Source organism: Hyposmocoma kahamanoa, unplaced genomic scaffold, assembly GCF_003589595.1.
Source record: "Hyposmocoma kahamanoa isolate Upper Pololo Valley unplaced genomic scaffold, ASM358959v1 63, whole genome shotgun sequence".
NCBI lineage: Eukaryota > Metazoa > Arthropoda > Insecta > Lepidoptera > Cosmopterigidae > Hyposmocoma > Hyposmocoma kahamanoa.
The window spans coordinates 23,651,226-23,675,655 of record NW_020653851.1 but is presented as its reverse complement, the minus strand read 5'-3'; the positions used below and the strand labels follow the sequence as shown (position 1 = coordinate 23,675,655).

The 24,430-nt window shown below is 36.4% G+C and overlaps 1 protein-coding gene across 1 annotated transcript; it reads left to right on the top strand.

Moving 5' to 3' along the window:
* The first annotated feature begins 1,324 nt into the window (after positions 1-1,324).
* Positions 1,325-24,430, top strand: LOC113230477. The gene is made up of 2 exons (XM_026464422.1): positions 1,325-1,499; positions 23,511-24,430. The coding sequence occupies exons 1-2, from the start codon at positions 1,452-1,454 to the stop codon at positions 23,985-23,987; spliced, it is 525 nt and encodes a 174-aa protein (XP_026320207.1). The 5' UTR covers positions 1,325-1,451; the 3' UTR covers positions 23,988-24,430.

Below are 24,430 nucleotides of genomic sequence, written 5' to 3'. Positions count from 1 at the left end.
CGAAACGTCGGTTTGTTTGAAAAAACAAATATACGCGATTTAAATCCGGAAAAATAGTTTAATTTCCTATGTGTAACAATTGCGAAAACCTATTACATTTAATTTGTATCATTATATTTAGTATTGTTTTTATGATTTTCATGTGATAAAACCACTTTTAACACATGTGACTTTGCAATGGCACGAATTTTAGAATTGTAACTTGTTTAGAAAGGCGGAATAATCATTATTATGAAACCATTTATTTACTACACGAAACATTGAACGCAATTTATTCAAATGACATAAAAATTACAACAATTACAATCACTGTGTGGCAAGGGGAGCAAGCTGAGAACACACTGTGTAGAGCATACGCGCATACACCGCACTGATTTTCAGCATGTCTCCGCTGTTATATAAAACACGCGCACAAAAAGCGTAAACTAAAATTGAAAGTAATGAAATGCACAACACATACATTTATACCAGTAGTGATTAACAAAATATAGCAACTAACTATACATGTATAACTATATAATACTAATACCAATAGAGATTATTATCGATACTAGAAGAATAATATCAATAGGGATGTGCACTAAGGTTAATAATAAACTATTTTTATACTATTACACTAGAGGCATGCTTCCTTCTTTTTGTAACTTCAAAAACTTTCAAATCAAACACTATTCGATACGGAATAAAACTTATTTTAATTTTTAATAGCAGTAGAGCTCCGTATAAAAGAATTCGTCCAGGGAAGTACTGCCACGTATTTCGAGCAAGCCAAGCAGTAATGTGGGCGTTACTGCGTTCCGGTTTTGAAGGGTAAAGGTAGTTGGTAGTGAAATTACAGTCACATGTGACTTGGTAACTTATGGGTCACAGTGATGGGTGCAGCGGCGGTACAACTCAGCTCTTTGTGATTTAAAGCCCTGAGTGGCACTGCAACTGTTTTGGATAGTCTTGTCGCTTACCACCAGGCGCACGACTTGTTCGTCCTGTCACTATGTGTAATATTAAAAAAAAAACGTACTTTACGTCACGTGTTTCTATATCATTGCCAACACGTGTAGCTCTCCGTATTGAGTTCAAAAAACTAGTTAATATTATTCTATAACAGAAAATTTCGCAGACGTGTACGTGCGTAGTTACAATGCATCATGGTAGAAAACGTGACCAGATGCCGATACAAAACTACGTAGCAATATACTACGTAAACTCCAGACCGAACCTCTGATATCCCGCATGCCCTCAACAAGTGAAAGGGCAGCTGCGGCGGCGCGGCGGGGGCGGCGAGAGGGGAATAAAACAAAGTACCCTATCCCTCCTTATTCATTCCCTCTTCGTCGTTCGGAGCGTGCACACGCTGTGTTGAAAAGCCAACTTGTTCACGCGATCACAAAAGTTTTCTTTCGATTCGAATTTGGCTACCGTGTTTTGTTTTTGATCTCTTGGCGTTTGTGACAATGGTGCTGGCTGAGTTTTTGACAGAAACCAGAAGGCGATGGTTGAAGGTGAGATTTTTTTAAAGTTTTATTTGATTTCTTGACTTATTTGGAATGTGATGGTTCTCATCGAGTTAATTTATTGCAAGTTGATTTTGCTGTTTCCAACTTAGGATAGTGATGTACTCTACTTGTGTATAAAGCGGCTGCTATTTTGAAAGTATCACAAACACGTGTTTTTAATAAACGTGGATAGAGTCTAGTTAAGTATCATATCGTATTTTATCCCTAAATCTTCAAATATCATTATTTAAGAGTCCCTTAAGATGGTGGATTGCGACCTAAATCTAAATTAAGATATGTATCTACCGTTTAAGTTAATGAGTCGATATTACTCCATGATAGTTAAGACTGGTGGTATTTCAGGGGGAGACGGTTTTTTCTCAGCTGAGAGGGCGACGGTTTGATACCTTAAGGCATTGTCTATGACTTTTTTAATTTCAATTTACGTACATTACAAGTACAAGTGCTTAATACTTCACGTTAATATCATAACCCTTAAAAAAGTCTGAAATTCTTGAAAACGTGGCGGACTGTGACCTAAATACTTTCCTTCATAGTGATGATAATAAAAAGCACTAAATCGAGTTCAAAAAGACGATCCTCAATTCGACAGTAATTTTTTGTGTATATGTAACGCGATTACACAGCCATATTTTGTGAACTGATTTTGATGATTCTTTTTTTGTTAGAAAGGTGGTACTTCTGTAGTGATCTATTTTAAATTTGAAGAAAATATGCCACCTCTAAGGGTGGCAAATTTTGAAGATGAATCCGGTGCATTGGATTTCATTATTACATTCCGTGAACCGATTTCAGTAAAACTTTGCAAGTGTATGCAATTCCACAAAATTTGAAATTTTTTTTTTATATAAATAAAGTTTTAATTATAAGTCTAATTATAATTCAAAGATAACACAATTCGTATTGCGCATAATTTCAATTAAATTGTGTGACGAAAAATTCACTAAGATCGTGTTTACATATTTAATGCGTTATTCATCACGGGTTATCAGTAAGATAAAAAGTGGCAGGTAAATACGAATCACGTAATGTTATGTACACATTATTATTATGTACTTGTGCGAAATCTTCTGACTAAATAAAACTGCAGACATACATTAAAATAATAAATTCTTCATGATAAATAATTGTTTTTTTTTTTATTTTTGAGAGCTGGACTCTTGGCAGTCCTCGTGCGTGGTACAATAGTTACTTATTTTAGTAATAGTTACATTAAATGTTATTATAATCGTATTACTTAGACGTAAAATAATAAAACATTAAAATAACTTCATTCCTATTGCATATAAAACAAAATAAATAGTATTTCATTTACTGGCTACATTTAAGAAGAACACAAAAACTAATAACATAAAAACAATTTGGTTACGAGCCTTACAGCTACATAAATTTGTCATTAATTTTTATATAATCTAACACTTCTGTCGTTCATGCCTGACTTTATTTTGGTAAAAAAAATTGTTTACGAAAACATTTTTTTACCAATCAATGATCGATTCTTCAATTGCTACCCATTCGCTGTGTTCCCGGTTAACAGTAGAACGTGTATGAGTGTAGCAGTAATCAACTAAAACTATAAGTTTCATAAAAGACTAAGTAACAAAATTTTTGTACTTTTAAAATATTTATTATAATAAATAGAGACACTGAATGCATATTTGAACAAAAATTGAAGAAGAAAAAAATATAGCTACTGTAGTTGTCAATGACAAATACCGACCCCAAAAATTCGAGGAATTGCATTAATGTGCCAAGTTTTGTTAAAATCGGTAGTAACATACAAAAAAAAGTACAGTCACATTGAGAATCTTGTTCTTCCCTCATAATACAATGCAATATAATATAGTTTTGGAAGAAAATCCTAGAGATAGCTAGGAGCGTGTACAAAAATGTAACTAATGCGGAGAAGCTGAATATTTTATACATCTACCCTTACGCTTCGGACAAATGAAGCGAAAAAAAGCTCCTGCGCAATTACAATCGACAAATTGAAACATAAAAGCGCTGGACATTTAGGGCGACAAATGAGACGAGCTGTTATTGCGACGTATTTTCTATTGCAATCGGTTTCAATACAATATTTTTTTTTTAGTTACGTTTTAAGTTTTAACCACTGTTTTAAAATATTTACATCCACGAATTCTTAGGTTTTCTAAAATATTTGATATTGAAGCAGTATGTAGTTGCGACAGGTATGTGTGGACTTATGGTTGAAGCCAATTTGCCACCCCAGGTGGCGTCATTTCACAAGATTGAATTTAAAACAGTTTCGAAATGGCGCCTTCGGCCTTTTTACGAAACACCGACGACATTACTATTTGCACTTGCAATGAGCAGTCCCATGTAATTCTAGCTGCTAAACTTCTTTTACAATTAGACAAAAATCCTACAAACCTCACTTTTCTTGATGATTTTCCCGTTAAAGAACTCGAGTGAAATCAATTAATGAAAGTAAAAAAACCTATCTAGAAAGACGGAAGACAGAGAAGCTGTCGTGAGCAAACTCCATTATCCTTACAATACATCCATTACACTTACCGTAATGAGAGATGACGATTTATTAATTACTGTTTGTGTTCACTACATCTCCAGTTTAAGTTGAGCTCTGGTAATTTTACGATTCAAAGTCATTATTAAGTATAAAGCAAATAATATGTCAATATCTAATTTGTTTTAAAATCCTATAAAGGAATAACGGTGCTGGGCTTTCTCTATTTGTATTCATTGTCTTGTTTTAAATAAATCTTTGTAGTTCTGATGAACGTACATAATAGAGCTATCGTCTGGGTCATGACTGGACTGGTCGAACACAATCTAGGATGTTTATTAATGCATTTCAAAGAAAATCCTAATCATTTATGTTCTAACTACACAAATGTTCTAAAGAATTTATGGAAGGAAATTACTTTATAGCGTATTCTCATCGTTATATATAAATACATTCGCACATGACACAAAATACTGACGTAACTCAAAAATGTTGGAATTGAGATAACACGATTTGAAAGCTCACAAAATTACTGAATGGAACGAATGAATTTGAATTCTCGTTTATAAGTGGATAACTAATTATTATGTTTAAACAAAAATTATCTCATTATTCGCAATAAGATTATTTATAAAAAAAAAGTCGCTAAAAACCAAAAACAAGATTCTGCAACGAACACATGGAAAAATTCGTGAGGTCCGTTGGTTTGTTCCGTTGCTTAGTTGGCATAGCGTCTGGTGCGGTTTGCTAGGAGACGTTTGGTTCGAATCCAACCGGATCGAAGTGGTGAAACATTCCGACATACAATAAAAACTTTATTAAGATTATTTCCTTTTTTATTTATTATTTACAAATAGTGTTTTCTCAGTTAAACCATTTTTGAGTTACGACAGTATTTAGTTTCTTGTGTGTATTATCACTGTCACGTTGCCAAATCTGAAGGCACTAGAAGCCCAGTGGAACAACGGTTACTACACTAGTTTTAGTAGAAGTAGAGCTCCTTGTGAAAGATTTCGTCCAGGAAGTACTGCCACCTTATTTATTTCTGCCGCCAAGCGGTGCTGTTGAAATTACAGGCACGTGGTACTTGTCAACTTACTTTTCATTGTGACGGGCGCAGTGATAGTACCCTCAAATCTTTGTGAATTGCGACTGTTGTTGGTCTCTTCACTTGGTATCATAAAAAAAAGTCGGAATCTTCTTAAACATTTATGTTACATCATTTCGCATTTATAAGCAATTATTTTTGAAGAACGTTACGTCATGCCGATAGTAATTTTTGTTGAATGAAACTCATACAGAAAATATATTGGAGTAAAATTGTATCGAGTCTGTATTGCGCAATAATTTTCGCCCACACGTCGCGAAACTGAAATTCAGGAATTTCCACGGTGTATACACATCCATCTAAGGTGTAACGTTTTAGCTCGTCAATCTCGACTTTCGAATATACATACAGGGTGGTGGGTAAAGCGTAAAAAGATAAACTAATGACGATGTAATGTTATCGTTCTAAATGTGTAAAAGTTTATTTAAATATTTCGTTGTTGTACTACCAGGATATTCGATTATTTGTTTATGAAATTACTTTACTGGACCGTTATAATAATAATGGTGGTTATTGTTTCGGACAGTATTTGTTATTATGATACTGTCAAGAATAAAACAATATATAATAACAACTACAGAACTGATGTGGGCAAGGCCAGCCTTATCTCTAAGAGCGATCTCTTCAGCTAAACAGAGTGAAAGTCGTAGTGTGCAACGGTAAAATTTAAAATGCATTAATTAATAAATATATCTAAATAAACTTGTACTCACTAATAAATAAACATGTCTAGTAGGAAAACCTATTGCAAACAGTGAAAAAAACGTTGTGAAGAAATCTGCGTGTCGTTAGAGGAGACCCATAACCAGCAATAGAATGTACATTGGTTGATGATTATGATGAAATAAATAATAGAAAAATAAGAGAACTCAAAAACAGACAAAAACTAGGCTTACTTATAATGTTAACAGATTACTACAATAAAAAGTACTGCGTTATTAATCTGTTTTTAACTGACTACAAAAAATGAAGAGGTTCTTAATTTGGCTATATTTTTTTGTGTGTGTGTGTTATGCAATTACTCCGATATGTGAGAACCGATTTCGATGATTTTTTTATTGGAAAGGGGGTACCTCATTAGTGGGCCCATTCAAATTTGAAAAAATATTCCACCTCTAAGGGTGACAAATTAGGGGATGAATTCGGTTGAATGGATTTCACCCACTTTCCCTTAATTTGAATAAAAGTAAATGTATAATCCCACAAATTTTTGAGGTCGGTTTTTTTTATATAATAAATATAATAGAAGAGATAATTATTGATTATTACATTGGTATACATACCACCTAAATGTTATTAATGACTTATCCCTTGTCAAAGTTAGGTATATCGATAAGTTTTGTTATTTATTGTCGACGCCTATCGGGGAGGAAACGAGACCTGGGTACTCAACTTTGAACTAATATCGTACATAAGTAGAATAAGTACATGCTGCATATGTGTACTATCGCACATGTATATAATTCGTCGGTGTTTTGTAGAAAGGGCGAAAGCTCCATTTTGGTTTTTTTTAAGCTTTAACGACTTTTTTAAATTTATTTACGTCCTGTTTGAAAATTCAATTTTGATTTAATTAAGTTAAGTTTTGAAATTTAATTTAAGACTGGTTGAACGTACCATTAAATAAAATAAATAAATTAAATGCAATATTTTAAAACAGTCCTGAAAAACCAAAACTTTTTCCATGAAATAAAAACTCAAAATCGCGCATTCCCTATTCTACAAAACGCCGACGCAATGTTGGTCTCAAACTAAAGAATTCTCTGTACTGTGACTAACAGAGCAACGAGATCAAAGTCAAAGTGAAACAATCATTTCCCATGGTAAAATTTTTACACTTGAAAACGTCACTTTTTACGCTACTGCTCGTTCACTGCGCTGACCTCCCTGAGGAGAACGAGCAAGAAACTCTAGGGATTGCTCATTTCAAATAAACTTAAATGGAATACACTTAGAGACATATTTTATGTATGGCACTTCCTGGAACATCAAAGTAGAACAATTTAGAAAAGTTAATTTTCCGAATTGATCCCAGCGGTAATCGGATCCAGGATCTCCTCATTTAACTCTCACAGTATAAGCCGTTCGGGCACCGAAGTCGAGCCTTTAATTCGTGTTGCGGAAGGCTCCAGTGACCAGTAGGGCTAGCACAACAGGACGCGACTTACGCGAGCGCGACATGAAACGTGATATACTGCTACTCTCGCTTAGAAATCCCGCGCTTTATGTCGCTCTCGCGCTAGTCGCGCCCTGCCGTGCTAGCCCTACAGGGTGTCTAGTGCCGTTCTCCGTCTGACACACGTCCAAAACTTTGAAGTGATATTCGACCAAATCAAAAAGACAATGTTGAAGAATGAAGCTTCATTCGCATCATGCATCTTTTCATTTGGTTAGATATTACTCATTTCACAGTAATTGTCTTGCACGAAGTACGGGAGAAGACTTCCACAAGATTAGCTGCTAGCCAAGAAATAAGCTTAGCCCTTCTAAATTTAAACGTTGCGTCCTGGGCACACGTAATATGTGGAATTAAAAAGTAATCGTCATTCGGTATAATGCTGTCAGAGTTAACGATAGGTTATTGATGATTGATCGGTCATGCATAACGACCACTTCGCCTGTGCAGAAATGTAGCATTGAATTTTATGTTTACGACTTTTGAAATCATAATCGATTTGAAGACTCGCGGTCGACCCTCTGGTATAAAAAATGCCGTTTTTTTCGTGACACATAAGTTGAAAAACCTCATGTGCCTGTAATTTGCTATATCCTAAATAATTAAATAAAGGTATATACATTTCAGAACTGTTTTTTTTTTATAAATGAAAAAGTCGTGCGCCTGTTGTTAAACGACATGACTGTTCATAGCAGACGTGCTACTCAGAGCTTTTAAACAGAAAGAGCTGAGGGACACTGCCACTGCGCCCGTTACCCTGAGACATAACTTGACAAGTCTCATCCCTTCAAAACCGGAAAAACGGAAAGACCCGGTGGTAGTATTTTACATACCTTCTTGATTTAATTTTTTAGTTATATGTATTTCCGTGTGATGGCCTTTCGACTTTGGTGGAATGGCTTACTTATTTATGCTGAGTCAGTGCCATTAACTATCTCCGTGGCCGATCGGATACCACGCTGGACTGTCACACAGAGATCCTGGGCTCTATTCCCGGGCAGGCAGAAATATTTCTAGGGCCTACATTTATTTCTCTCGTGAGTTTGGGTGTAATTTGTGGTTGTCTATGTGTGTGTGTTCCGTGGCACTAGAAGAATTCCCTAGTCCAGGGCTACGAATGTGTGCGTTGTCATTACTATTTCAGAACTAACTGTTGCAATTTGGTATGGCCAGTACAAAATTTTGTTTTTCTGTATAAATACGCGTTCATGTAAATGTGTAATCTAATTTAAGTTCTATGTGTGTTGTGTTACACCTTGTGAAGTGATTTTAATTGTTTGTTTCTGCTTGTATGAATAAACGTTTTATCTATCTATCCACTTCTTTGCACGAGCTCTTTTACAAGAAACTGCACTGCTACTCAAAATTGTTTCAAAACGAGCCATCGTACCCAGATTTTAAAAACAAATTATATAAAAATTATATTACTTGGGTTTCTTTTCTTTCCAAAGGTTGAGGTCTATAAAATATTATCTAAGTTGTCGTGTTCCCAAAGCTTCAAGTATTACGTCACACAGCAATTTCCTCGAATTTCGGGAAGCCGATTGAAGTATTTTTGGCAATAAAATTGTGAAATAGACACTCGTTTACCGGTAAACGCTTTTCGTTTTCGACGCTTTTGCTTTGACCCAAATTAATTTTATAGGATCCATTTTCTAAATATTTGTCGAAAAAATTATTGACGTAAAAGCCTAACATTTATGTCACTAGAATATTCTAATTTTAGCTATACTTATCCGCGGTATACGAAGCATGAAATAAGTACATTGAAATGGTATTCATTTGAGTGAACTCACTATGAGAGAAGTTTTGTAAGAAATTGTTGTGATCACTTTTATATTTTTCTCTTAGTAGGGGATCGTGCGTAGTGCTATCACGATGTAACATATTAGAAGATTCGATTATTGCGGTCCCCAGTGCGGACTTTACCTATGGTGCAGGGTTAAAGCGTAAGCGAAGTTAACGGGTCTTGTTTCCCAACATCATTAATAATTGCGCCATTCGCACCAGAACCTCCAATCACTGGGCCAAATATAAATGTAAGTATTCCACTTTCATTGCGTACCTACTAGAGGGACCCCAGAGTATTGATTGCACCCTGACGCTACATGGGCGCCGGTGCTGGCGGTTCCTGTGATGGATAAAAACCTTTCTATATAGGAAATGAAACTATTTTTCCGGATTTAAATCGCGTATATTTGTTTTTTCAAACAAACCGACGTTTCGGGCCATTTACAGGTCCCATGGTCACGGTTGACTGAGGTGGTACAGTCTTCAATCAGTTATATCTAATATTAATGCAAACCACCCTATTTTTTCACTATAGTTACAATTGTTATTAATTAAATACCTCATTTTTAATTTTACAAAGAAAACATTTACTACATTAAGTTTTACAAATTATTTTATTGAATGAATTTTTTATTAAGTTTAATTTATTATTAATTATTAATAGAAATTAGAAAAAACTAAAACATATTAATTAGTACTGCAGTCTTATGTCTGTTTGGGATTTTTCATTGGAGGAAATACTGGATCCCAAACTGGTGGTACGGAGAAACCATCTTCCCTGTTGAAATTAGGATGTTTTTTAATTTCAATGGCCTCTCGCAGCATCCTGGGTAGATAACGGACTTCTTTTGCAAGGACCTGGGGTTTGTCAAACTTCATTGAATGTGCAGGTTTATCCATGACATGCTCGCAGACTGCAGACTTGTTTACGCGACGGTGTTTGACATTAGCTATATGTTCTTTGACGCGGGTACAAATACTTCTTTCTATATTTTTTCTTTCCACTTCTAAATAATTTCACACAGACGTCGCTACGGAAAAAAACTTTGCAAACAAGTTCAAATTCATGTCAAAGTCTTCCCTTTCTTTCCCCTATCTTCCTTAGTCAAGAAGTGATGCTCAACGATCTGTTCATCTTGAATAAATAAGAAGTAGTTGACTGCAGCTTCTAAACATCATCTTTCACTGAAAAAGCTCACCGTTAATTTCTAATTAAATTTCGCACATAAACTGAGGTGGAAGCCCGGATTCGAACCCACGCCCTTTGCTTAAGAAGCGTCTCTGTTCAACTTGCAAGATTAAAAGGATATGATCTTTTCATTCTCTATCCAATCCATCCAAGTCTGCCTTCAGTATTTTTCCTTTCTTTTCCATTATACCTTACTCAAGAAGCGTGTTTATCTTTTAAAAGTGCCCGCGTAGTCTTTGGGGCAAAAAAGAACATTACTGTAAGTAATCCTAAATTCACGAGAAAGCAACCTTCGAGTAAATAGGATACCCACTAGACATAAAATGTATAACACAATGGGCGTATCGTTGTCGTGCATAAAGGAAAGTGGGCAGGTTTATCGTTGTTAGATCCTTTTTTGCAAATTTATTAAATAATGATTAACATTTACCTCCGTCCTACCAATTTCTTTAGGGTAGCAGCACTGCGGTGTTCCGGAGTCTAGTCAGTTCTCATAATGTAACAAAATCAGCTCAACTAACTCCAGTAGTCTTTTGATCCGTGTCCGTCATTTGTCAGCCGGTCACATACAACAGAATGGTAAAAACATTGACTTACAATTATATGGACGTCGGGTCCGCGCTAAAAAGTGTCCGAACTTATAGGGCGTTAAAATCGAGAATCATTCACGCTTTAGTCTTCGTTTGTTCGACTGACAGCGAAGCAAGCAAAATTAGACAGTACTGCGATGACATTACAATTTAAATTCAACGTTTTAGCTCTTTCATATTCCTTGACATGTCACTACGTTTAAATAGGTTGACTTGGGACATTTTTTTCGTGGTTTTTGTATTAGACCCGTCGTCCATTTATTTGTAAGTCAATGGGTAAAAAACATTATGTCAATGATGGTTTTAGTTGTAGAACTTTTGTTTCTTGTTTTAATAGTTATGTTTCGACAATCACCGTCACAGAATTTTCGTCAGACGTAAAGTGTATTGTCACAGTCAAAGTCAAAGTCAAATAATATTTTATTCCATAGGTAAAATTTTTACACTTGGCAACGTCATTTTTAAGCTACTGCTCGTTCACTACGCTGACCTTCCTGAGAAGAACGAGCAAGAAACTCTAGGGATTGCTCTTTTCAAATAAACTTAAATGCTATGGAATACACTTTGAATCATATTTGTGTGGAATGTAGAGTTCTGTTGTCTTTCCGTACATCTTTATCTAACACACACTCTTTCTATTTTGTAATATGACTTTTCAATTAAAACACTTCTAATATAAGTTTTAAACTTAGCAAATGGTAATCTTAATATAATTATGTTCCGGAATCTTATTGTAAAAACGTACACAGTTCTCCATAAAAGAATCGTTTACCTTAGTTAAACGAAGTCGTGGTACCATGAGTTTGGACTTAGCTCTGAGGTTAATATTATGGATATCTTCTTTCTTATTGAAATTATGTATATTTTTACGGGCATATAAAATATTTGAGTAAATGTACTGTGATGCCACAGTCATGATACCAGTCTCCCTAAACTTTTCTCTGAGAGAAACCCGACAGCATAAACGGTATACATAACGAATCGCTCGTTTTTGCAACACAAATATGGTTTGTATATCTGCCGTTATGGTAGTAAAAAGATGGGCAAAATTGAAATAAAAATTAAAAAGCTAGATAAACTATAGTCAAATATTAAAAATTATAATTGGCTGCTGAATAATAATTAATCTTTCTTGAAACTTATTTTTGTTTACGTAACTGTGATGCGTAACAACCAAACTGACCCGGTGATCTTTAAGAAGATTAGGTCAACCTTATTAGATCCTATTTCTGTGTTAAATACATAAGCATCATTCGAAATACAAGTAGCAGTAGAGCTCTTCGTCCAGGGAAGTACTGCTTTTTTACCAATTTCTGCCGCCAAACAGTAATACGAGCATTACTGCGTTCCGGTTTTAAAGGATAGGGTGCCGGTGAAATTACAGGCACATAAGACTTATTAACTTATGTCTCAGGGTGACAGGCGCAGTGGCAGTGTCCCTCAGATTGCGATTTAAAGCTCTGAGTGGAACTGCAACTGTTCTGGACCGGCGTGTCCCATACCACCAAGTGCATAACTGACTTGTGGCGTCACTGGATATCATAAAAATTAAATATATAAAAAAACACCGATGCATGCTCAAAAATAGCATTATGCTGAAACAGCAATAAACAACCCCATACCTTCCTATATTAGTTTTGATTATAGTCACCCTCTCTACCGACCCTTAGGGTATACGAGAAGAGCACTATAATGCGAGCATGCCTACGCAGGAACCATCTAAGTCAGGTCCTAATCCCAGATCAGCCCGTTTGAACGGACTTCATCCGGTTCTCTGTAAACGTGCACGTACAGCACCCGTACACGTATTCTTCAGATATGTGCCGGAGCTGTAGGCACACTCACTTCTCTAACGGTTGTCACCGCTAAGCCGTCGACTCTAAGCTGACTACCAAATCTCCTCTTTGGTGGCGGAGCTGTAGGACACAGTTACTTCCCGACGCCGAAAAACGGCGTCTCTCCAGTTCCCAAATTCCTACGCGACTGGAGGGACTGGAGAATGTCTAGCGCATCCTCTACTATCGACTTAAAGGGCAACTCACGTGTTCCGCGCGTTTTCTCGCCATTATTCCCTAGACTAGATCGCAACTACGCGCTAGCTGCGCGCGAGGCGAACCTCCGGCCGCATGCTAGTGGGGCAGAGGAACGTGTCCATCCCACAGCAATAAACAGCCAATTTTATTTACGTCTCACGGTCAATAGGCGGTCTTTAAGCTACTGTAAACACTTTCGATGAGGTTGACCTTTTGACCGTTTGCCGGTTATTATCGGCGACAATAAAAATATTATTTGATATTCCCTTGTTTATTTGCCACTTACACAGTACGCGCGCTATAATGAGGCGTTGAGCCTGAGGTAAACCTGGCAAACAAAATTCACGTTCCACAACCCATATGAATAGCTCCCACAAATAAGTATTAGACAACAATGCCTTTGTATAAAGAATAAAAAACACGACCTTCTCAAGTTTGCATGAAAGAAAAATTATGCTAAAAATAGTATAAGTTCGCGACGTAATATATGTATATGGATTCTAATAACCGTACGCAAGAAAATGTGTTCTCATTTGTGATATTTGTATATTTTTTTCTTGGAATCTAATCAGTATGAATTATAATTACTTCAGTTATTGGTTATTTCTATCTTTCGTTCGTGAATTCATCTTAATGAGATAGATAGATAGATAATGCACTTTATTGCTCATACACAAAAAACAAAAACAGTACATAGACAACTTAAAATTAATGTGGGCAAATGCGGCCTTATCGCTGCGAGCGGTCAATCAGGTTTTTCAATCAGGTTTCCAATCTTAAAAAATCCTGTAATCTTAAATTCCTAATTTAAAACACAAATTAAAAATAGTTTTGTTACCAGTTAGAAAACTATTTTACGCATACTGTAGTTTTAACACAATCCGCTAGATGGCATGAACCCATTTCATGCCAATAATGAATTGCGGCGTTAAAATTTTCCCTGGAACGATGACTACTCCCACTGAATATTAATTATGGGAGATCATTGACTTACAAATAAATGGACGACGGGTATAATACAAAAACCACGAAAAAAATGTCCCAAGTCAACCTATTTAAACGTAGTGACATGTAAAGGAATATGAAAAAGCTTTAAATTGTAATGTCATCGCAGTACTGTCTAATTTTGCTTGCGTCGCTGCCAGTCAAACAAACGAAGACTAAAGTGCGAATGACGCTCTGCATACGATTTTAACGCCTTATAAGTTCGGACACATTTTAGCGCGGACCCGACGTCCATATAATTGTAAGTCAATGTGGGAGATAAATAATACCGCTATATATATATACACATATTTAGAAGTCGCGTCCTAGTGAGGAAGGCTACCAGGATATATTTGATAGCTGCTGCTTGCTTGCGTGCTTTTTGTACCACAGCTACTGCATCTGCCACTCTAGTACTAGAACTTTGGTGGAAAGAGCATGAGGAATTTTGTATCATCTTCAAAAAAAAACGCATGAAAAATAGTTGTTTAAGGGTTGAGACTTGGAAATAAAATCAGACAACAATTATTTTTCGTTTTTTAAATCTTATGGCCCCATCGAAATAATCAATAATTTCGCCAATGTGAAGTAAAAATGAATATATAAATTTAATTAAGTATGTTAACACAATGTGTTGTTACTTAATTAGTTTTGCCAAAATTCGCAATTACGGCAATGCAGCACCGAATGAGCGAATTATAAGTTTTTCTATAAAAACAAAACCGACTTCAATTGTTCGTGGAATTGCATCTATTTGCCAAGTTTTATTGAGACTGGTTACCGAAAAGTGCGCGAATTCGGCGATCCGGGATTCATCCCCTAGTTTGCCACCCTTAGAGGTGGAATATTTTCTTCAAATTTAAATGGGACCAATACTGATACCCTTTTTCCAACAAAAAAATAATCATCAAAATCAGTTCACAAATGCCGGAGTGATCTCGTAACTTACATCCTTTTTTGAAGTGGTTGATAATAGATTTAAACAATTTATTAAAAAATTAAACAAAGAGTATTTTTAGGAAATGTATATTGATTTCGGGCCCTTTACAGGTCCCATGACCAGACCTGTAAAGGGCCCGAAACGTCGGTTTGTATGAAAAAACAAATATACGCGATTTAAATCCGGAAAAATAGTTTCATTTCCTATGTGTAACAATCGCGAAAACCTAAGAACTCGATAAAGACTGTTTTCATAGGGTTTTTGATGTGAATTACGAAGGCTACGGCCGGAGGACTTAAAAAAAACCAAAAAGATTTTGTAAAATTAAAAGTTCGATTCCAAATTTTAACTATAAGTGGTTGCGATCGGTGCTAATAACACAACGCGTTTTTAAAATTACATTTAAATAATGGTTAAAGCCACAGTTAGCCTAACGGTTTGACCTCTCAAGCAGAGGCCGTGGGTCCGAATCCGGGATTGCACGTGCGACATTTAATTTGAAATTTACCATGAGCTTTTCGGTACACGTACCAGCACATCGAAAGGGTTCACAACCGTCGGAAAATGTATGAATTCACCAACTCACATGGGCCAGAGCGGGGCGGCTATGGCCCAAACCCTCGCCTGAGAGGAGACAAGTGTCCGGCACAGGGATGTATAAATAATAACGCTCACAATCAACATAGCCCCGCACTAGGGAAACCCTGTGTCGCGGGTGCCATAGACACACACATAGACAACCACAAGATAGGTTGACGATATTGCGATCTAAGTGATTTAAATAGGGCGCGTCAAAGTAACATGTCCCTACCCTGGTTTGCAATACAGAAGCAACATCTTATGTGTATAGGTGGGCGTAATACAATAAATTGAAAGCTCAGTCAACAAGCCTTTGTTTAACCTACATAGTTATTGGAACTTGAACCTAACACGGTTACTCTTCGGTCGTGCTACTGTCCTTTAACTAGAATACATAAATCGTGGTATATCTGGGTGGGGCGGCACAGATACGCCTACAGAAATGTTGTTTACTGCTAGTAATCTGGGGTTAGTCGAAAAGTTAGTCATTAAATGTAATCTGGTTTTTGGGGAAGATTAATGAAAATTACCTAGGATCCTGACCCAGAAGAGATCCGTATGTATCCCACTGTTGGGAACGGAGTTCCTCTAAGGAGGGGTTTTGTATTTTCTACAGCATGCACGGAAGCGAATGGTTCAAAAATAGATTCCTGAGCGTAGCGAGGGTTTCAAGGCATGAGACGCGAAACAACTTAGCTGCCGAGCGAAACACATAACATTTCACTTCACTATAGCGAGGAAAATGGTAGATGAAAGAAAAACTGTTGAACTACAAAACATAAGTTTTTTAATTAAACGTGCCATTATCTTTTTTTTCATCCAAAGAAAAAGTTTTGTGCACCACAGTACATCGTCAAGTTCGAATTTCAAAAACCTTTTCCACACTAGCGTGCAAGAAATTTTTGCGCGCAGATTTCTAATGAGAAAGAAAGTCTTTAGGAGTCGTGAGGTGAAAAGGATATTTCATTACTTCATTCATGTGCGTGACTTAACAAATAGAAACCATAGGTATGTGCTGCTACAACGAACTGTTCTCCCGCTGGGCTATCATTGCATTTAATACATTTACATGGATTTAAATAAACGAAATACTATATATCAAGAGAGGGGAAGATACCTAAGACACAGGGTGTTTTAGGCTCCTGTAACTCAACAAAATTGAATATTGAAACTCTATATCTCTACAAAAAAATGGACATTTTCTATCTTTAGTTCTTCCAGGAAAGACGTGCCCGGAGGTCATCGTGCCTAGAAAGCTGGCAACAGTTCCCTTTTGTTAGCTAAAGTTATTCGTTGTTGTGAACTGAAAGGCTGTGTATATTTACCTAAGCTTCAAAGTAGTAATTGACTTGATAATATTTCCCTCTGAAATTCTGTATTATGCTATTTTATTGGGTTGGTCCAAAAGTCCGAATGGTATTAAATTGTAAATTAAAAAATAATTTAAAAAAATTAATATCTAACTTCAATCAACTAAGTATTAGCTGTTTGATCTACGATCTTTTGCCATCTTTCGGTTATTTTAGAATTCCCTTTCGTAAATATCTGTCTTATAAAATGTTGCTTCGGTTTTGTTTGATGGTCTCTTCGTTATCAAAGTTGTGTTCATTCAAAGAATTTTGTAAATACCAAAACAAATGAAAGTCTGAGAAGTTCTGTCCCTGGATGAGGTACCTAACATCTGGAAACTAACTGCAATAGTTTTCGACGCCTTGCAAAAATGTGTAGGGTTTGGCGTTGCTATGATGATTTCGATACCTCTAATAGACACTACGCCAACTATATTTTTTGGTCATTTTCTGTATTTTTGTAAGCAGCCATATTTATTTACTAATGTTATGCTCCTCGAATTTTGTAAAAAAAATAAAAAAAACAAAAAACAAAATTCGAAAAAAGCAAAAAAACTAATTTTGGGGAAAAGAATAAAGAAATATAAAACAAAATAAAAACAGAACAGATCGGAAAGTTAAATTAGAGTAAGTTAAGTAAGAGGTATCGATTTATGGTTTTAAAATACGCGCTAAAATATTATTAAAAAAAATCGAACACTAAGAAAAATTCCCTCGATCCGGATGTATTCGAATCAGTAAGGTTTCTGGCACGGCACGATGTGGCTGGGTTCGAGTCCAGTCGTAGCAAAGGTATTTTTCTTAATGTTCGGTCTTTGTATTAATAGTTATAACAAAGTAATGGATATGTGGAATAGTGGAAGATGCATATCACTTGTTACTGGAATGTGTCCGGTACGAGCAACAGAGGGCGGCGTTGATGAGGAACATACAGATCAACCGAATATCCGTAGTATACTGTAACTGTATACTAAGCAACACGAAACAGGCAAAAAGACGATGGAACTGGCAACTACTACTATTTTTATACTTTGTACAAAATTTCTTAAATAAATAAAGATAAAAAAAACAATGGAGTAATTGCGTAAAAAATATTGAATATCGTCTTAGTAAAACATCGTGACATTCAATAAACTAAAACAAATTTAAAACTTCTTGTTTTGTTTAAAGTTATCTGATGGCAAATCCAAAATTAAAATAAATTCATCGGGTTAGTTGCGGTTTGAACCCTTAACTTAAAAAAGAAGGGGTATCCCCACGTCCACAGTTAAAAAGCACAAAGTTGTCCAGTTCCCGGGTCACTGGCTCCTGGTCACGGCCACTGACCACCCTCGATCTGGACTAAAACGATTTCGAATACTAGCAAGTACTTTAATGTATTGTGACGGCGGTATTGGCAATTTGCGCGTCGTTTATACTAGTACAATCAACAGCACGTCAAGCTCGAATATCGCCTCCAGTGCAACGGAAGAGGATCCGTCAATGCGTAACTTGATGTGCTGCCGTCTGTAAATTAACAAAAGTATTATGAAACAAAAATATATTTCTAGTTATTTTTGTAATAACTATTTACTGAACCCTTCCGATTCTGTAAGTCGATACAGTTACTAATGACGCACATATGCTGGTGGTTGACACACAGGTGGTTGACTGTACCTCCCGCCCCCCTTTCGTATGCCACTATATTCCCAAAAGGGTATCTCGGTGTGTATCTGTCCGCGATGTCAACAGTAATATATCATTTATTGGCACAAATAACTTGGTTCGTTCACTTATACCAATGTCACCTTCATTATATACCTATGGTTTATACCACGAATGAATTTGAATATTTAAGTGGCATTCAATAAAGGAAATATACTTTATTCATTCGTTCATTTCAATCATGCATTCGTTCAGAGACGTAAAAAAACAATTTAATCTATGACCATAATTATGCGGACCGTGCCCAGAAAGCTATATTTTGCCTTAGATAAATTGTGGAGCAATAAAGGCTATAAACTCCAGCTGTTCATCAGCGCTTGGAAATTTTGGAAAACAACCCCTATTCAGTGCAGACTTGCAAGAAATCGTATCTAGTCGTAAATATTTTTATAACACGAAGTAATGAGATGAACAAGTCGGCCACTCAAAACTTTAGATGACAAACATCTGAGGGGCACTACCACTGCAGCCGGCACCCTGAGACATAAGTTGACAAGTCCAATGCGCCTATAATTTCTTACCCTTATCCATCAAAACTGGAGCGCAGTAACGCTCACATTACTGCTTTGTGGAAGAAATAGAAGCTGGCAGTAATTCTCTGGAAGAACTTTTTCACAAGAAGCTCTACTGCTACTAAATTCAAGGCCTCTAATGAAAAGACGAAAGAAAAAGAAAACTGACGATCATCTCTATTATACTATACCGTTTTTTATATCTATGAAAGTCAAAACTGCCTCCGTGGCCGAACGGTTACCATGCCGGACTGCCACGCAGAGGTCCCAGGTTCGATTCCCGGGCCGGGAGAAATATTTGTATGGCCTACATTTATTTCTCTCGTGAGTTTGGGTGTAATTTGTGGTTGTCTATGTGTGTGTCCATGGCACCCGCGGCACAGGGTTTCCCTAGTGCGGGGCTATGTTGAGTGTGAGCGTTAAAAAAAAAAAAAAAAAAAAAGGTCCACAGATAATTGATTTTGTCGTGCCAATAGATAACCATATTTAAGACAAGTTGTTTGGTATTTCGTAATAAACATTTTCTATCTTTAGATTCTTTTGCCTTTTAAAAGTTTGCTTAAAACCGAATAGTAAAAGCATTGTGTTATGCAATCAGTACAATGCCTAGTGTAATCCAACTATGTCTGCCAGCCGGTTGTTATAAACAATGCCAGTCCAGAATGTAAAAATTGCGCTATACAAAGGATAAATATACAATATTATTATGATTTATATGATTTAACGCGGTATTGTTGTAGTGTCTTACATAAATCACACAAACTACAAGAAATGAATAACGAAAGAGTGAACGCTCTTCCCGATATACACATAATGGCTGATTTACATTGCACCAGTTGCAGGAGATGTAGTGGCAAATTTGGCAATAAATTATGCTCATTGCCAATTCTATAAATATGGACTCAGTTACTGAACTAACAGCACCTAGTGTACATTAAAATCACATGTTGTTACAACGGCCTCGGGGCGGAGGACCAATTTGGAAGATGGATATTTCTGATTTTGGAAGGGAATTTCTTTCCTCTGGTACTCATAGTACTGGGAATATCGTAGTATGAGACTAGACAATTTATGTGGCTATCTGACGCGTGTGTATTCGCCACATCCATTTAAACCCTTCGTTTGTTTTGCGAATTTAAGGGACCAGGGTTTTAGTAAAGCAAAGAGGTTCCCTTTAAATTATACCGAAATTCGTTTTTACTTGTCCCTTTTCTTTTTCTATAAATACACAGTTAATGCGTTGTTTTTTTAAGTCCCTCTACTTTGTGATAATGGCCTCATCACTTAGCGTGGTACGTTCAGCGATCGGTGCTTGTTTTATTGGCCCTAATTGAAAGAAGGCCGATACATGTCTAATATTGATAATTCATCAGCACTTGTTTCGTAAAATGATATGACCTACAAGCGTTGCATTGCATTGTCGATTTGTTAATTTGTTTTTCATGTCACATCTAGTATAGTGTTGACAAAACTATTTTTAATGGTAACTAGTAAGTACATCGATTCGAACGACGTGAGATTGGCTTACCTAGGCTTTTAACGAATAGGATTACTGGATTAAGCTAGCCAGACTATTAAGATAGGACGAATAATCCGTGCGCCTGGTGGTAGGGGATACGACTATAGAATAATCGGGGGATTTGCTATTGCACCCGCCACCCTGAGACAAGTTGACAAGCTCACGTGCCTGTAGTTTCACCAGCACTGCAGGGTACACCGCGAACTAAGCTAACTGAGCTATCTAACCCAACAATCCCGCGGAGCTAAGTAATAATGACGCCCTTCTGCCGCTTTTCCCCCGCACGTATCCATAATGTAGCACGTCATTATTTACTGCGTATTTTCGTAACTTAGCTAGTGTTAGCGGCCCCATCTACCAACACCAGCGCTACACCTATTGCAGGCTCTTAAACTATATAAGAGGTGTTCTGTCTTAAGTTGATGAATATTTAAGCTTTATTGAATTGATTAAATTATTTTTATGTGAAATTCCTCCACTAGTTTGTTATAATTATTAATAACATTCCTTGTACTAATAAATTATTAAATCAATTCAATAAAATTTAAATACAATGAATAACGACATCTCTAGCCGGGGCTGGTAGCTGTAAAGGTGTCTAACTGGGTGACGAAATATAATAGATTTCTCATAGATGGCGCTACAGCTAAAAATTAATTGAAAAACCAAATACAAAGATACGGCGCAAGCACATAGGAAAATTCGTAAGGTCCGCTGGCTCGTTCCGTGGCTTAGTTGGTATAGCGTTTGGCACGGTATGCTACAAGACGTCAGTTCGAATCCAGCCGGATCGAAGAAATTTTTGAGTTTTGAGTTTAGCTTGGTTCACGGCACACCGTCAAGACACAGCTTGCGCTTTGCATTTCTAAATCGTAACGCAGTAACGTGAGATTTTCTTCTTGGTGCTAGAAATAGGCCAGGTTATTAGGTGATGTGTTAGGTAAATATTGACTTACATAGTCGGCTTTAAAAGCTTTTTATTTTAAATAAATGAAATGCATATGAAATGATTATATAAATTGTTATGTAGAAATACAATACGCTGAAACTTCATATTTCTGAAGGCAAATTAAATTTAGAGAAAGTTTAAAGGTTAATTCACATGTTTTACAAATGTTCAGCAGTTATCTCAAGTTACTGCCCTTCAGGTTCAATAAAGACTAGCAACTAGTTAGGCTGTTAACTTTTGGGAAAGGGCAAGGGACCTGAAGGGATTGTGCAAAGTCCAACGCCCGATCTATCAGAGGCTTCTACAATAAAGCTTCGTGTTTATATAATCCTAAATAATCCGGATTAACCACGGGAAATAGAATATTTGAGTCGGTTTTACCGTGTCTATGTATCCATGGTATACAAGGAAGTTATCGTGATAGATATTAGTGCTAACACACTTGAGTCAATGAACTTAACTAGAGTTAGAATTAACAACGGTCATTGACAGTTAGTAATACTTCACGTGAATAAACATTACTATTATGTTTATTAACATTATAAGCCATGAACAATGAATTCGGATATTGCTTTAGAATTTAGGTACTGAAGGGGTTTAATAATATATAATCATCTTGGGATAGCGTCGCGGATTATGGCCTAAAACCCTTGCCTGAGGAGAGAATCGTGTCCAGCAGTGGGATATATGGGTTGATGATGATACCTATGATTAAATCTGGTGAATTCTGTTGCTCTGGTACTCATAGTACAGGAATTCCTTACCTTGAGGTCAGGTAGTTAATATGGTTGTGTAGTACATTAGTATTGTTATTGTTTGGGATTGGTGGATTATGTCCATTATATTTAATCTTTTTAATCGTAATCAAAGCTTTATGATTGCATCCTTATCTTAACAATAATCATTAGTATACTCAAAAAATTGATTTCTCACAGATGGGATTTTTCTGGGTGTTCGATTTTCGTATTGACAAATTCAAATTCAAATTCAAATTCAAATTCAAAATAATCTTTATTTCATAGGTAAGCATTATTACACTTGAAATCGTCACAATGGTTAAACTCTACCGCTCATTCGTAAGGCAGATTCCCCTGAGAAGAATGAGCAAGAAACTCTAGGGGTTGCTCTTTGTAAATAACATTTGCAATATTTTTTTATTTGAAACATCAGATTGAGACTACCTCCATGAGCTAAACGGGTTACTACCACGGATTTTTGTCATCCAAGTACGCAGAAGTTGTATAATAACCTTTAGTATAAAGTTTTTGTTTCACTATAGTTTTAAACCTCGTGAAAGGCAAATTTTGTATATCAACCGGAATCTTGTTATAGAAGCGTATACATTGCCCCTTAAATGATTGTTTGACTTTGTGAAGACGACTATCAAGAAAAGCTAGTTTATTTTTATTCCTCGTATTAATGTTATGTCTGTCACTATTTTTCATAAAGAAATTACTATTCCTTTTAACATAAATTATATTTTCATAAATGTATTGTGAGGCTAGTGTAAGAATGTTAATTTCCTTAAACTTATCTCTCAAAGATACTTTGGGACCCAAATTGTAAATTGCCCTAACTGCACGTTTCTGCAGGACAAAGATTCTATTGATATCGGCGGCATTATAACAAACAAGTGGATGCTGCCGTTGGCTAACTAAAGAAGTCGCTAAGCAACAAAATATATTTTTGAGATTATAATAAAAACCATAACCCAGTTTTAGAATACTGAAATTGTTTAATGATACTTCAGCTATGCGTCGTTAGGGTAAGTTCTGATAAGTAGAACACGTTAACTAATTTGAACTGTTTTTAAAAGAGATCTTCTTGCTCTATCTTTTGCTATTTAAAACGGATATTTGACCGTTTGTCTCTTAGCCGCGTTTTAGTTAGTGGACGGCAGAATTAATGTCATGGTGACACCGTGACATTCAATAAGAACTTAAAAATTGGTGAAATTACAGCCACATGGGATTTGTCAACTTATGTGTCAGGGCGACAGGCGCAGTGGCAGTGCCCATCAGATCTTGTGGTACTGCAACTGTAATGAACATGCGTGTAGATTAACATTTGTTTCCATTGTTCCAGGCCTTCAAACTCTTCAAGAGGAACAAAAGCCGAAAGTCGTCTCGCAACCGCGTGTCTCCAGAGCTCATACGATCACCATCATACAGCGGTACAGTGGACGCCAGTTCCGAAATAGACCTGCAACGATTCTGCCCTTGCCGAGCCTCAATGCCTCCATTACACATCTCGTCAGACTCATACGAAAACAACTCCTACTACTCTAGTTATAACAGCTATGACAGCTCAAGGCACGAGAGTTTCGATGGCTGTAACTCTGATGCCACCAGGACGGATTCGGCGTATAACTCTGCTAGAAGCAGCCCTGCGTATCAAAATTCTGTCTGCTATGCAACAGTGACGTATTTTAACGTGAATGACAGCGAGGACTCTAGCAGTATTAAAACAGAGTTCACTCTCTTGGATGAAGGTGACATTGATGAAGATGAAAAAGCGCAAAATTTGATAAATGAAAGCATCGAGCTGACAAGCACGTTATGAATCTTTTATGGATTGTTGGAGTTACACTTTATACGGAGTTTTGGTTTAGTAAAATTCCAAGATGTCAATTTTATGGACAGCGAAGTTCGTAAAACAAATGACAAATTTCCTTTAACCAACATGAATTGAAAAGTTTGGATACATATAGAGGATACCGGTAAAAAAATGAGCAAAACTGCCGCTTCGAGAAACAATGCAGACATGATGGATGAATCTCTATAAAAAGAACAATCATTTGAATAACGCAAGGAACCCAATTTGTTAAGAAGTTGTTTCAATTCAACGAGATTGGACTGCGACGTTCTCGTAGCAATAGCTACAAGGTGACACCGTATTGCAATCACACACTTAAGTGTGAGTTATTCCATCGCAGCGACGGGTTTTGTCGGTATATGTGTATAAAAACCTGTAGATAATAAAATAATATAAAATATTTACCCGGC

Bases quoted from the DNA above. Each gene is read 5' to 3' on its own strand.
- LOC113230477 (XM_026464422.1), top strand. From the start codon at position 1,452: ATGGTGCTGGCTGAGTTTTTGACAGAAACCAGAAGGCGATGGTTGAAG. The intron at 1,500-23,510 runs GTGAGATTTTTT...CCATTGTTCCAG, and splicing joins CCAGAAGGCGATGGTTGAAG to GCCTTCAAACTCTTCAAGAG.